At 40.8% G+C, this 14,687-nt stretch overlaps 1 protein-coding gene across 33 annotated transcripts in view; it reads right to left on the reverse strand.

The window, feature by feature from the left end:
* Positions 1-14,687, reverse strand: part of LOC127542973 (uncharacterized) — a 294,969-nt gene that overhangs the window by 276,670 nt on the left and 3,612 nt on the right. For 6 of the 33 annotated variants that reach the window (XR_007948978.1, XR_007948967.1, XR_007948964.1 and 3 more), the window contains exons 1-3: positions 6,004-6,575; positions 5,557-5,658; positions 4,576-4,658 (exon numbers count right to left, since the gene is read on the reverse strand). The exons of 4 other annotated variants lie outside the window; for them this stretch is intronic. Coding sequence is in view for 10 of the 29 variants with exons in the window: in XM_051968938.1 (XP_051824898.1) it covers positions 4,576-4,658; positions 5,557-5,658; positions 6,004-6,123; positions 6,582-6,809 (533 nt within the window). In the remaining 19 variants the exon portion in view is untranslated. 23 more of the 33 variants (XM_051968932.1, XM_051968933.1, XM_051968936.1 and 20 more) reach the window with 14 other exon arrangements.

A 14,687-nucleotide genomic window follows, 5' to 3' on the forward strand; every position in this document is an offset into this window, starting at 1 on the left:
ATAAAGAAAGAGCTCATTGCCAGTGCACTGAAGTTCTGCAGGTTCTCCGTCCCTTCTAAAGTCACCATCTGCCCTGCGGAAAAACTCTAGCTGTTCTGCCTGAGATAGGACCTTCCCAAATGTCTTTGTGTGGTGGATGCAAGGGAATATCAGCAGGACCTAAATTCCACACAGAATGCAAACTACCTTTAATGTAAATAGGAAGAAAAGTTCCGAGTAACCCAAAGGAAAACTTGTTCTTGATCGCCAGTCACTCTGGCTTTTCACCTTTGGTGTCCTGCTCCTAGCTAATAGCTTCCCTGGCCCAAGGCATATTTGGGGATCTATCAGTCTCTCCTGTAACAGTCACAGGGGTGGTCTCGTGTGTACATTTTCTTATACAACACAATTTGCCCCAGTAATCCTGAGAAACTGAAAGATATATTCCATGCTGCTGAGGTCTGCTTCTTCCTGTGGAATCCACTACCTTCCCATTGTGGCGTACTCTAATTTGGGCCATTCCTTGGCTGGTCTGTGTCCTTCCAAGGTTGTTTCCTCTCAAATATAGATAGGAGAGACTCGGGAAAACCATCTCAGCATTGAGTTTAATTAGCCCAGGCTGGCACCAAAATGGGGGAGACTTGTTAAGACTTGATAAGGGTCACACAATTTGTAAGTATGGGAGGCAGGATTTGAACTCAGTTGTTTCTGATTCTACGCACTGGAGAACAGAGCAAGAGGTTGGCTTATGAAGCAGTGGGATATCTTTTAAGGGTCCCTGTAACCTATGAGGCTTGGACTCCCACTTTCCCTGACTCTAACAAGTCAAATCTCTCTCTCTCTCTGTATTTCTCTCTCTTCCTCACAAACACACACACATGCTCCTGGATTAGCTTTAATATTCATTTCAACTAGATTTTGCCTCCATTCACAGGTATAAAATTAAATCAACAAATGTTGAGCATCTGTGGTGTGTTTCATCTTATGTGTTGGGTTTGTATGAGATGGGGTAGCTGTGGAAGGTCCCCCTGAAATGTTTCATGTTACAAGCGGGGATTCATGAATCAGCTGGTTAATGGGCACACTTGGGAAGTCAAGAGGCAAGGCTTAGAAGCAGCAAGCCAAACTACTGTGGTGTCAGGGAAGATCAAAACACAAAATCAGATGATCATAATGATGCCAGAACGTCTACATGTGAAGCCTCAAATTGATATATGCAGGAATTGGTCTCAGGCAAAAACAGACCTACTGAAAGGACTCCAAAAGCAGTTTTAAAATATGTAAGAGAAGTAAAAGAAAAATGTGCAGGAGAAATGAGAGATATTAACAAGAAAAGTTAACATTTTGTTTAAAAAAACACAAAAATTTGGACAGACATATACCAAAATTCACCGATGAATACAAACTTAAAAAGTAGAATTTGCCAGATGGAAAAGGAGGAGCAAAAATTCAATGAAGAAAACAACGCCTGGGGAAGAGTGTGGGAAGATGGCAGAATAGGTCAGAACATTCACCAACAAAAGAAAATTGAACTCTGAGCTAATATAGACTAGTGACAAAAACATAAAACTTGGGGGAGAATAAGGGTATCCTAGGACAACCAGAGAAGTCCAGAAGAAGAATCCCAGTTTGGAGGATTAAGCAGTATAAACATCTCCAGGCCAGCTCCCCTGAAAAAATCCCTGGGGCTTGCTGGGTTCCAGGTGGCCTCAGCCCCAATCAAGGGGACTTTTACTTCCTGGGACAGCATGTGGGTGTCTGAGGCCAGGAAGGAGGGAAGGGAAAAGCACACGCCCCCTGAGGGCAGAAGCAGGGGCACAGGGCAGCTGCTGGCTGGCTGACGGGATGGTGGAGTTTTGGGTTTTGGGTTCCAAGTCAGAGGGGAAACCTGAAAGAAGATCCAGAGACAGAGGCCCCAGCTCCGCCTCTCAGATGTAGGTGATGACACAATTACTGTTTCTTATTTTCAAAAAGAGCAAAGAAAGGAGAAACAATCCAACTATAGGAATCGGAAAGATTGGAATCTATCATTAGAGGGGGATACTGAGAGGGAAAAGCTTTCCTTACCCCAAAGGGTAATGATAAATGGCTACTGTCCAAAAAGAATTTTGTAGAAGAATTCAAAGAGGACTTTAAAAATCAAATGAGAGAGATTGAGGAAAAACTAAAAAAAAAATAACAAGAATCCAACAAAATACAGAGGATTATTAAAAGAAAGTCAACCAATTTGAAAGGGTGATCCAGAGGGTTTTTTTCCTTTGTTTGTTTTTTGCTGAGGCAATTGGGGTTAAGTGATTTGCTCAGGGTCACAGAGCTAGGGAGTGTTAAGTATCTGAGGCCAGATTTGCACTTGGGTCCTCCTGACTTCAGGTCTTGTGCTCTATCCACTGAGTCACCTAAGAGAGCCAGAATTTTAAAGAAGGAAGTGACTCTTTGAAACTTAGAATTTGGCAAGGGGAAGTCAGTGAAGTTATGAGAGACCAAGAAATAATAAAACAAAATATTGTCATGATGTAGGAAACAAGTTGGTAGATTTAGAAAAAAAAAAGACTTGAACTCATGATGGATGATGTCCAATTTCAGAGAAACAGAGAACAAACAAGCATGGCACAGTCTTACATAGATATACATAAATGTATACGTATATGTGAGTTTGATCATACAGGTCTAGATACATTTATTCATATACTTATATAAATGTGTATATGTACATACGTATTTGTGTATTTGTATACAAATATATCAGCACTTAATTGTAGCCTTCTTGGGGGCTATCGATGGCAAAAAGGGGGGAAAAAGAATACTGTGAAAAGTACATTGCGAAACCTAAAAGAAAGCAAAGAATAGATGGATAGTTCTGAATAAAATATGTACTATTAATTATATATGATTTCTTGAACCGAAATCTATTATTTCACATTTTGAGTCCTCTCTTGTTCTTTTGTGCACATGACAATATTTTTCTATTTTGTTTTTCTTTTACTTTTTAATCTGTTTTAATAAATGAATAAATATATTAAAAAGAAAAAAAATTAGAGTAGTGTTTTAATGAAATAGTTTAGGTATAGAAGAACACAGTATTAAATGACCATAATACTCTACTGATTGAGAAATACAGAGATCCCTGCTTTTTGAAAAACAGCATACTATTTACAAAAAATTCTGGGGAAAACTGGAAAGCAGTATGGCAGAAACTAAGTGTAGTTCAACCCCTTACACCATGTACCAAGGTGTTTGTCCAAAGGAATAGAAATTTGGCCCCATTAACCTCGAAGCATGTTTTTGAGTCTGGAGGCTGGATATTACTTTGGTCTCTTGCTCACTTATTTTATATTTGAAAAACAAACTGGGATATTGAACTCTTCTGTTCCATCTAGTTCATTAATGGTTTCTTGAAAGAGAGTTTAGAAAAAAACAGAATTTGATAAACCTCATTGGAATTCAGATGGAGGTACTTGACAAAGCCAAATCACTCTGGCTTTCACTGAGTGTCCCATAGTAGATGTTAGCCTAAGCTTCACTTGATCATTTTTTCGGTTTTAATGGCTCAGACTGAGTGTAAAGCACTCAGTCTTTTTGTTTGTTTCTTTTGGCCAGAAATTCTGAGGGTCTTCCCTTCAAACATCATCATCATCATCATCATCATCATCATCATCATCATCATCATCATCGAGTAGGCAAAGTAGGGCATCTTTTGTCTCATTTCTTACCTAGCCTTAAATCACTAAATTGCTGCTTCCTCGGAACAAGTGAGACATGGGAAAAGCCTTAGCTTAAACAGACTAAGGTCTCCCACTGTCTACGGGTCATGGCCAGGCTGCCTGACCTATGTCTTGCCACCGGACTCAGCTGACTCTGGAGCAAAGAGTGAGACTGGTGACCTTGCCCAGCTCTGCCTCACCTAAATGCAATTCACTTGAAAGCCTGTATATGTCTTGAGCCTCTATATGTCATTGGTCCTCTTCCAGAAAGAAGGATGAACAACACAATGAAAACAACAAGGTAAGACCAAAATAGATGATTTAGACATAAAGGGAGACACCCTAAGCAAATTAGGAGAGCATCCCTTCTGGGATGTAATTTTGGAATCATGCAAAGAAAGTAACAAAAATATCCAAGCCTTCAATACAAATAATAGAAGGCACCAATAAGAAAACAAACCCCTTATTTTGGAAAAAAATATTTATAATAGCCCTTTTTATGACAGCAATTTATTGGAAACAAAGTAGATGTTCTCAAGTGGATAATGGCCAGACAAGGCATGGAAACAAATGTTGTGGAATATTACAATGTTGTCATAAGAAATGAAGAGTGTGTTGAGGAGAGAGAAGCAGAGAAAGGTCTCGGTGAAACGATGCAAAGTGAAGTAGGCAAAGCCAAGAAAACATTATGTATGTATGTGTGTGTATATATATATATATATATATATATATATATATATATATATATATATATATATATATATGTATATATGTATATATACCTGGTAAACAAAATCAATTTAAATTCAAAGAATGACAAAGCAAAACCTGGAAAGTACCTGTAAGAAAATGTTAAAGACTGAAAAGGATACATGAGAAGACACCATCACCTGACCTCTTCCAGGAGATGGAAGGTCCACAGGTGTTACACCTTTTCCCAAATGCATCAACAGCTGGGCTCACCTTTTTTTTCCCTCCCTTAAACAAAAAAAAAAATGAAATTTGTTACATGCAATGGCACTCACTGGGAGAGGGCAGAATCTATGGGATACCCTTGTGATGTAAGAAAAAGAAAACATCAATAAATATTTTTGTAAAAGAGCTCAAGTATCACATAATGAATGGAGGGAAGGAGGAAAGGAAGGGTTGGGGATTAATAATTTTCAGGAAAAGATCTCAAACTATACTAAGAAATCAAACATTTTGAAACCAATTGTTGTTTGGTCCTGTCTGCTGTTTCCTGACCTTATTTTTGGTTTTCTTGGCAAGGATATTGGAAGGATTTGCCATTTCTTTCTGTAGTTCATTTGATATATGAGGAACTGAGGTAAACAGGGTTAAGTGACTTGCTGAGAGTACCATAGTTAGTAGGTAGCTGAAGCCTGAGCTCAGGAAGATGATTCTCTCTGATTTCATGCCCGGTAGAATACATAGGCGCCCAGAAAATATGAACTTCGTGAAAATTGAAACATTGATCAATGGAAAAGATAATGTGTGCGATGTACATAAGTAAACACAATAAAATAAGTTAGTGTATAGGAAATCCAAAGAGAACAGGTGGTGGGTCACGGAACAACACACTATTTCATTTTCAATAATGGGATAAGGAAAAAGCAGTTTTCCAGAAATTTGATAGCTCATGAACACCTCACACCAACTATTGCATTAAACTACAAATGGATATATGAATTAGATGTAAAAATCTATAGCAAATTAGAAGAGCAAAGAGATTACTTTTCACATCTATGGATAGGGAAAGAGATTATGACAGAACAAGGAACAGAGAAAATCACAAGAAAACAAAAGATGATTAATTCTGTTTCTATAAAGTTGCCCAAAGTCCAAATGAAGTTAAAATGTGAAGGGAAACACTTACCTGAGGAAAAAGACCTTTGTAGCAAAAACCTCTATGGGTGGTTGTGTATGCAAGATATAGAAGAAACGGATTCCAATTTCCAGGATTAAGAATCATTCTCCTCTAGGTCAAAAGATAAGTACAGAAAATTTTCAGAGGAAGAAATCTAAGCTCTCAACAGCCTTATGACAAAATACTCCCAAAGCCCTCATCAGGAGAGAAGCCGCCATGAAACAATTCTCTTCTCCCCATCCGAGGAGGGGAGAGAGGGAGTGTCCCCAAAGGTTTCTCTCTGCCTGCGTATGCCACACCCCACCCATCCCACGAACCCCCATTTTTCCAAACAGAGCCCTGAGCCGGCACGAAGCACCAGGCAGGTGCAGGCACTCCCACGCACACTCCCCCCCACCCCCACCCACTCCTCCACACGGACAAAGACACAGACACGCCCAGGATGATCTTAGCTACCTCCACATCACACACATAGACAGACAAAGGTGTCGATGCTCCCAGGACCTTGTAGCCACCCTTACGACATACGGGGCACGAAGAAAAGCCAGTTGGGGAGGAAGGGGCTTCATGGAAAGGCTGCAATGAGACAAGAAGGAAGGGAGGGGCTGAGGCAGGAGCAGGGAGGGACACCTACCTCACTCACTGCGGCTTAGGCTCCTCAGGACCCTCAGGATGGGTCCGTCCGGAAGATGAGGGTAAGATGGGGGTAACGCAGGGGATCGCTGTGAAGGCGGAAAAGTAGGGAACTGGAAGAGGGGCGCACAGACCTCCATCCGCTCCACTCCCAGCACATCCTCATCTCCAGACAAAAGAGACTTACAGAAATGGAGATTGGGAAGGGGCGGTCCTGTGACGTCACCGGGGGGGCTGGTCTCCTCCCAGAGCATAGGGCGAAGGGAGGAGAGAGCAGTGTACAGGATAGCACAGGGAGCTCTGGGATTTCAGACCCAGAATAGTTGTGAAAGCCACAGCTGCAAGTCATTTCTCTCGGCTCTCAATACCCTGCCCCACTAGGGAAGGGGACCACAGTGCACCTTACGCTTGGAGATGGTTTGGGCGCTGACCAGGGTCCTAGGTTCCCAAGGCCAGGTGGCTGGAGCTTGGAGCAGAAGGCTAAGCTTGCGGTGGTTGAGGGGCCGCTCTTCAAAAAAAAAAAAAAAAAAAAAAAACTGGGAGGGGGAGAATACATTGCAAAGAAGAAAGGTCAAGGAAGGGGGATCCTGGGCTCCACTGAAAGGAAGAGCACAATAGCTCAGCAGCATCTGCAAAGCCCCAGTCCTCGAACGGGACTTGGATTCCTGACAGCCCCCAGAGCAGAAGCGGAACGGGGTGGTCTGGGGGAAGGGCGGCTCTGAGCCTCTTTTGTCCCGGTCTGAGGGAAGGGCGGCTCTGAGCCTCTTTTGTCCCGGTCTGAGGAGACAGAGATCAGAACGGGCGAGAAGGGACAGAGAGCCACCAAGGCACACATGTGCATCTGCCCCCCCCCCCCATTTATGTGTGCATATTCTGCACTGAATTCTATGCAACGGAAACCTTCCAGAGCCTGGACAAAAGGGAGCCACATCCTCCTTTCTGGCTCAATCTCCTCTACCATGTGACTTCATAAATTTCTTTTTAAAACAATTAGTGAAAATCGGATCCAGAAGAGTCAGTCATTAAAATTCCGGCAGATAAAAACTGCTGGGATAATTGGAAATTAGTATGACAGAAATTAGGCATGGACCCACACTTAACACCATATACCAAGATAAGATCAAAATGGGTCCATGACCTAGGCATAAAGAACGAGATTATAAATAAATTAGAGGAACATAGGATAGTTTATCTCTCAGACTTGTGGAGGGGAAAGAAATTTGTAACCAAAGATGAACTAGAGACCATTACCGATCACAAAATAGAAAATTTTGATTATATCAAATTCAAAAGCCTTTGTACAAACAAAACTAATGCAAACAAGATTAGAAGGGAAGCAACAAACTGGGAAAACATCTTCACAGTTAAAGGTTCTGATAAAGGTCTCATTTCCAAAATATATAGAGAACTGACTCAAATTTATAAGAAATCAAGCCATTCTCCAATTGATAAATGGTCAAAGGAGACAAACAGACAATTTTCAGATGATGAAATTGAAACTATTACCACTCATATGAAAGAGTGTTCCAAATCACTATTGATCAGAGAAATGCAAATTAAGACAACTCTGAGATACCACTACACCCCTGTCAGATTGGCTAAGATGACAGGAAAAAATAATGATGAATGTTGGAAGGGATACGGGAAAACTGGGGCACTGATGCATTGTTGGTGGAGTTGTGAACGAATCCAACCATTCTGGAGGGCAATCTGAAATTATGCCCAAAAAGCTATCAAATTGTGCAGACCCTTTGATCCAGCAGTGTACTCCAAAGAGATACTAAAGAAGGGAAAGGGACCTGTATGTGCCAAAATGTTTGTAGCAGCCCTGTTTGTAGTGGCTAGAAACTGGAAAATGAATGGATGCCCATCCATTGGAGAATGGCTGGGTAAATTGTGGTATATGAAGGTTATGGAATATTATTGTTCTGTAAGAAATGACCAGCAGAATGAATACAGAGAGGCTTGGAGAGACTTACATGAACTGATGCTAAGTGAAATGAGCAGAACCAGGAGATCATTATACACTTCAACAACGATATTGTATGAGGATGTATTCTGATGGAAGTGGATTTCTTTGACAAAGAGATCTAACTCCGTTTCAATTGATAAATGATGGACAGAAGCAGCTACATCCAAAGAAAGAACACTGGGAAATGAATGTGAATTATTTGCATTTTTGTTTTTTTCCCGGGTTATTTTTACCTTCTGAATCCAATTCTCCCTGTGCAACAAGAGAACTGTTCAGTTCTGCAAACATATACTGTATCTAGGATATACTGCAACATATCTAACATATATAGGACTGCTTGCCATCTAGGGGAGGGGGTGGAGGGAGGGAGGGGAAAAATTGGAACAGAAGCGAGTGCAAGGGATAATGTTGCAAAAAAAACTACCCTGGCATGGATTCTGTCAATATAAAGTTATTATAAAATAAAAGAAAATATATAAAAAAGAAAAGAAAAGAAAAGAAAAAAAATAAAATAAAATAAAATAAAATTCTGGCACCATGTGTCAGGCACTGAGCTAAGTAAATGCGAGAAACATAAAGGCAAAAGGCCGTCTCTGTTCTAAAGGAGCTAAGTTATGGGGCAAATAACATGCAAACAACTTTGGAGAATCATTCATTGTACAGGATGCAGTGGAAGTAATAAGCAGTGGGAAGGAGCTAGAATTTGGGGGGTCAAGGAAGACTTACTGTAGAAGATGGAATTTTATCTGTGGCATTAAAGATGCCAAGAAAGCCAAGAAAGGGAGATAAAAGGGGATAACATTGAAGGTAGTGGGTACAGCCAGGAAAAATGCTCTAACTCAAGGGAAATTGTACATTTCCCTTTCTTGATTCCTGTATTTCTTGAAGGCTCAAATGATCAGCAGTGCAATTCAAGATATTATTAGCTACATGGCACAGCACAGAAAGCACAAAGCCAAGCTGTCTCACAATTCCCCTTGAGGGGAAAGGGAGCATCTCATGAAGTTAGGGCATGCCTTTAGCTTAGCATGAAAGGCACTTAGCACCCCACAAGAGTTAGTTAGATATAAGGAGAAGTAGGGTTGAAAATAGTGGATTTAGGGGAACTGCCTCATCACATGGAGCAGGGGTAAGGAGAAAGATACCATGAGGCAGATTGCCCCATGGACCCAAAGGGGGACAATAGCCATGGGATAGCCCATAAATAGATGTGATAGGGAAAATTTAACCTCAGGGACAAGAAATTACTTGGATTTCTGATGGGAAGTGGCAAGATGAGACTGCTCTAGAACTCTACAGAGAGTGTACCTCAGGGTCTGACATAATCTAGACTTCTGACAGGGTAACCTCCTCAAAGGGTGGGACCATAGAGCTAAACTGATTTCTATTCTTGCTTGCCTAGGGAATAACGTTTCTCACTTCCTCTTCATACCCAACATTGAAGACTTCATCAATATCATTAGTAAATCAGGTGAGGAAGGAAAAATGTACCTGTTAGATCTGTGAATAAGAGAAGACATAGAAGGATTTATACAAACTGATGCAAAGTGAATGAGCAGAAGTAGGAGAACTCTGTTCACAGTAGCACCGATATTGTATGATGATCTACTCTGAACAACTTAGCTGTTCTAAAGAATGCCATGATCCAAAACAATTTTGTAAGACTTAAGTTTAAAGGTGGTGCCCATCCCCAGAGAAAGTACTGGTAGAGCCTGAAACAAATGAAAAATACTTTTTATTTACTCTCTTTTTTTTCCCTTGGGGTTTTGTCTAGAATGCATCTCCAAAAATGGTTTCCACAAAAATGTATATTTGCCTGATTTTACATGTATAACCTATGTTATGTTACTAGTCTTCTCTACTGAAGGAGAGGGTAGGGAGAGAGATAATGTAGAAGAGAAAATTTAGGAGGTGAAGAATGCCCTAAAATTTCATATGTATTTGGGAAAAATAAAAATATTTAATTTGGGTGGGTAAATTTTGAGACTGATCATATATAGAAGCAAACAAAATCAAAGTGTTTAATACATCCAGGAGGTGGCTGAAGCATGATGGGGTAAAGGGTGGGATTAGGATAGCAAAGAACCCATGGTGTGATTTTTTTAAAAAGGTGATGAGATAATGGAAAAGTAGTTTGCCCGAAATAGGACACAAACACCATACAGTCCCCATCGAATTGAACTACAAAAAAGATACAAGAATTAGATACAAAAGGGGAATCAAGTGTAAATTAGAGGAGTAAGGAAGAAATTGATTTTCACCTCTATAAATGGGGAGAGGAATAGGGATATAAAGAAGTTTTAGGATGAACATGATTACAGTAAATAAAGTGGATAACGCTTCATCTATAAAACCACAATGTTTTTGCACAAACAGATTGAATGCAGGTCAAATGAGAAGAGTTCAAGAAGGGGGAAAAATAAACCTCTGAAGTAAAGTTTTCTAAGGACTGGTGTAGATGCAAGATTTAGAAGAAACTGATTCCAATTTCCAGGACTAAGATGCATTTTTACAATAAGTCAAAGTTTACACACAGGAAGAATTCAAAGGAATGAATCCATGCTATTGATAACCCTATGATAACAGCTCCAGATCCCTCAAAATGGAAACAGCCCATTCACCATGTACTGATTGAAACCAGAAAAAAAAGCAAACAAACATTAAAGGACACTGAACGACAAAGCTGATGTGGAGAAGGAGAGAATAGAATTTCTAGACTGTCTCCTTGCTCCCCAGTCCCAAGGCCAATCCAAGGATGGGAAGAAGGGAGGAAGAAAGAATGGAATCACACACTTGAAGAAAGGAAGGAGGCAGTGTCCACAAAGGCTCTCCCTGCTGCCTCTACCACACTGAAGGACCTCCTAAGGGTGCCTTCCAAAGATAAGAGATCAGGGCAGGCTGAAAACCCCGGGCAGGAGGGAACACCCCACACATACAGAGACACACACAGATACACATGATCTCACCTACAAACACAACAGAGGCATGAAAATGTATTAATACTCCCATGATATCCCGCCCAGCTCCACACCCATCCCCATGGGCACTAAGACAAGCCAACTTGTGGTGGGGGAAATTCAGGAAAAAGATGAAGAAGGAACAGAAGAGAATATAAAGGGTGGAGGCAGATTGACAGGAAGGGCAGTGGCAAGAGGAGGGGGAGACTTGCCTTATAGATGTTTAGACACAAAAGTGCAGGAATTTCTGGGATTCCTCAGGCAGGGTCGGGTGTGTGTCTTGGGGGATGGAAGATTAGGGATTGGGGGCAGGCAGATCTCCAGCTGCACACAGCTCCCACCCCCTCCTCTTCTTACTATGCCAATCCTCCTCCTCCTCCTCCATCTCTGACAAAGATTGCTGTAAGGGTTTCTTTCCACATAGAACAGAAGGAGGAGGGAGATGAGAGGGGAGGGGCTCTTGAAGTATGTCAATGAACAGTGGCAACTCCCTCCCAATCATTTCTCTCAAGTGCCATTACCCAGCCTGGCCAGGGGAGGGGACCCCAGTTTATCATCTACCTGGAGGTAGGCTCAAGGCAGAGCACGATCCTAGATTCTCCAAGGAAGGGTTGGGGGGAGGGGTCTTGGGAGCTCAGCTTCATTTCTCCAGGCGGGCAAAGACAAAGCCTTGCCAGGGATGGGGATGGGCACCAGTGTCCCGTGGCATGGGCAAATATCTGCCTATTCCCTTGATAGATTCGTCTGTTTTCCTGAAATTAATCTCTATAGCATCTCTTTTTTTGTCAGTTAATAAACATTTATTAAGTGTCTATTATGTGCCAGGCAGTATAGTAAGCACTGGAAATACAAAGTGAAGTAAAAGACAGCACCAGTTTGTGTGAGACAGTGACCACAAAGAGAGGTTTCTAAGAGCCAGAGCAGAAAGCAGTTTAATCAGTTCCTACAGGAAAAGGGCATCTCCTCCACCAGCAGAGCTGAGGTAAAGTACAGGCAACCGAGGAGGTTTTTTTATACACTGAACTTGGGCCTCAGCTGTCCCTGAATTAGTATCAAGTCTCACCATCTGTCATGAGAATCCATATAGTCCATGCTGCTGAGGTCTGCTTCTTCCTGTGGAATCCACTACCTTCCCATTGTGGCGTACTCTAATTTGGGCCATTCCTTGGCTAGTCTGTGTCCTTCCAAGGTTGTTTCCTCTCAAATATAGATAGGAGAGCCTCGGGAAAACCACCTCAGCATTGAGTTTAATTAGCCCAGTCTGGCACCAAAATGGGGGAGACTTGTAAAAAGACTTGATAAGGGTCGCACAATTTGTAAGTATGGGAGGCAGGGTTTGAACTCAGTTGTTTCTGATTCTACGCACTGGAGAACAGAGCAAGAGGTTGGTTTATGAAGCAGTAGGATATCTTTTAAGGGTCCCTGTAACCTATGAGGCTTGTACTCCCACCTTCCCTGACTCTTAACAAGTCAAATCTCTCTCTCTCTCTCTCTCTCTCTCTCTCTCTCTCTCTCTCTCTCTCTCTCTCTCTCTCTCTCTCTCTCTCTCTCTCTCTCTCTCTCTCTCTCTTTCTGTATTTCTCTCTCTGTATCTCTTCCTCACAAACACACACACATTGCCATGATGTAAGAAATGACCATTTGGTAGATTTAGAAAAAAGATAAAAAGATTTGAACTCATGAAGGATGATGTTATCCACTTTCAGAGAAACAGAGAACAAACAGGCATTGTACCATATATCTCACATAAATACATATAAATGTGTATGTATATATGAGTATGATTATACATGTCTAAGTATGTGTGCTTGTATGCTTACATAAATATGTGTATGTATCCGTGTATATGTATGTGTATTTATGTACAAATATTTCAACACTTAATTGTAGCCTTCTTGGGGGAGCCTGGGGGGAATGGGAAGGGAAATATTATGTAAAAAAAATGTACAGCAGCAAACAAAAGCGAACCTAAAAGGAAACAAAGAATACATGGGCAATTCTCAATAAAATGTGTACTATTAATTATGCATGATTTCTGGAGCTGGAAATCTATTATTTCATATTTTGAATCCTCTCACATTCTTTTGTGCACATGACAATGTTTTTCTATTTTGTTTTTTTCTATATTTAATTTGTTTTAATAAATGAATAAATATATAAAAAGGAAAAAACAAAGTAGTGATTTAGTGGAATGGTTTAGGTATAGAAGACACAGTATTAAAGGATCATGTTCAAGATGTTTGTCCAAAGGAATAGAAATTTGGTGCCATCAACCTCGCAGCATGTCTCTGAGTCTGGAAGCTAGATATTTTGGTCTCTTGCCCACTTATGTAATTTTATATTTGAAAAACAAACTGGGATATTGAACTCTTCTGTTCCATCTAGTTCATTTATGGTTTCTTGAAAGAGAGCTTAGAAAAAACAGACTTTGATAAAGCCCATTGGAATTCAGAAGGAGCTACTTGACAAAGCCTCGAATCCAAATCCCTCTGGCTTTCACTGAGTTTCCAATAATACATACTAGCCTAAGCCACATTTGGTCATCGTGTGGGTTTTGATGGCGCAGTGAGTGTAAATCACAATTGTTTCTTCAGGCCAAAAACAATGAGGTTCATTGGAATGTAATTTTGGAATCATGCAAAGAAAGTAACAAAAATATCCAAAGCCCTTAAAACAAATAATCCATTACATAATGAGAAGGCACCAACAAGAAAACAGTCCCCACATACTGCAAAAAACTTACAACAGCACTTTTTGGTGACAGCAATGTACTGGAAACAAAGTAGATGCTCTCAAGTGAGTAATGGCCAGACAAGGCAGGAAAACCAATCTTTTGTAATGCTATTATATTGTTATAAGAAATGAAGAGTGTGTTGAGTACAGAGAAGCAGAGAAAGCTCTCTGTGAAATGATGCAAAGTGACGTAGGCAAAGCCAAGAAAACTATCTATCTATCTAGTAAACAATATCAATTTAAATGGAAAGAACGATAAAGCGAAAACTGGAAAGGACTCGTAAGAAAATGTTAAAGACTGAAAAGGATACAAGAGAAGACACCATCACCTGTCCTCTTCCAGGAGGTGAGAGGTCCGCAGGTGTTACACTGCTGCCTTCCTTTTCCCAAATGCATCAAACAGCTGGGCTCACTTTTCTGTTCCTCCCTAAAACAAAAACATGTGATTTGTTACATGGCATGGCACTCTCAGGGAGAGGGCAGAATCCATGGGGGACCCTAGTGATGTGAGAAACAGAAAACATCAATAAATAGACATAATGAATTGAGGGAAGCGGGAAAGACAGGGTTTGGGAGTAGTAATTATCAGCAATAGATCTCAAGCTATAGTAAAAATCAGAGATTTTGAAACCATTTGTTGTTGTTCGGTACTGTCGGCTTTTTCCTGACCCTATTTGGGGCTTTCTTGGCAAAGATATTGGAAGGGTTTGTCGTTTCCTTTGGTAGCTCATTTGACAAATGAGGAACTGAGGTAAACAGGGTAAAATGACTTGTTGAGGGTACCACAGTTAGTAAGTAGCTGAGGCCAGATTTCAACTCAGGAAGATGACTCTCTCTCACTACAT

This window comes from Antechinus flavipes, chromosome X, assembly GCF_016432865.1.
Source record: "Antechinus flavipes isolate AdamAnt ecotype Samford, QLD, Australia chromosome X, AdamAnt_v2, whole genome shotgun sequence".
Lineage (NCBI taxonomy): Eukaryota > Metazoa > Chordata > Mammalia > Dasyuromorphia > Dasyuridae > Antechinus > Antechinus flavipes.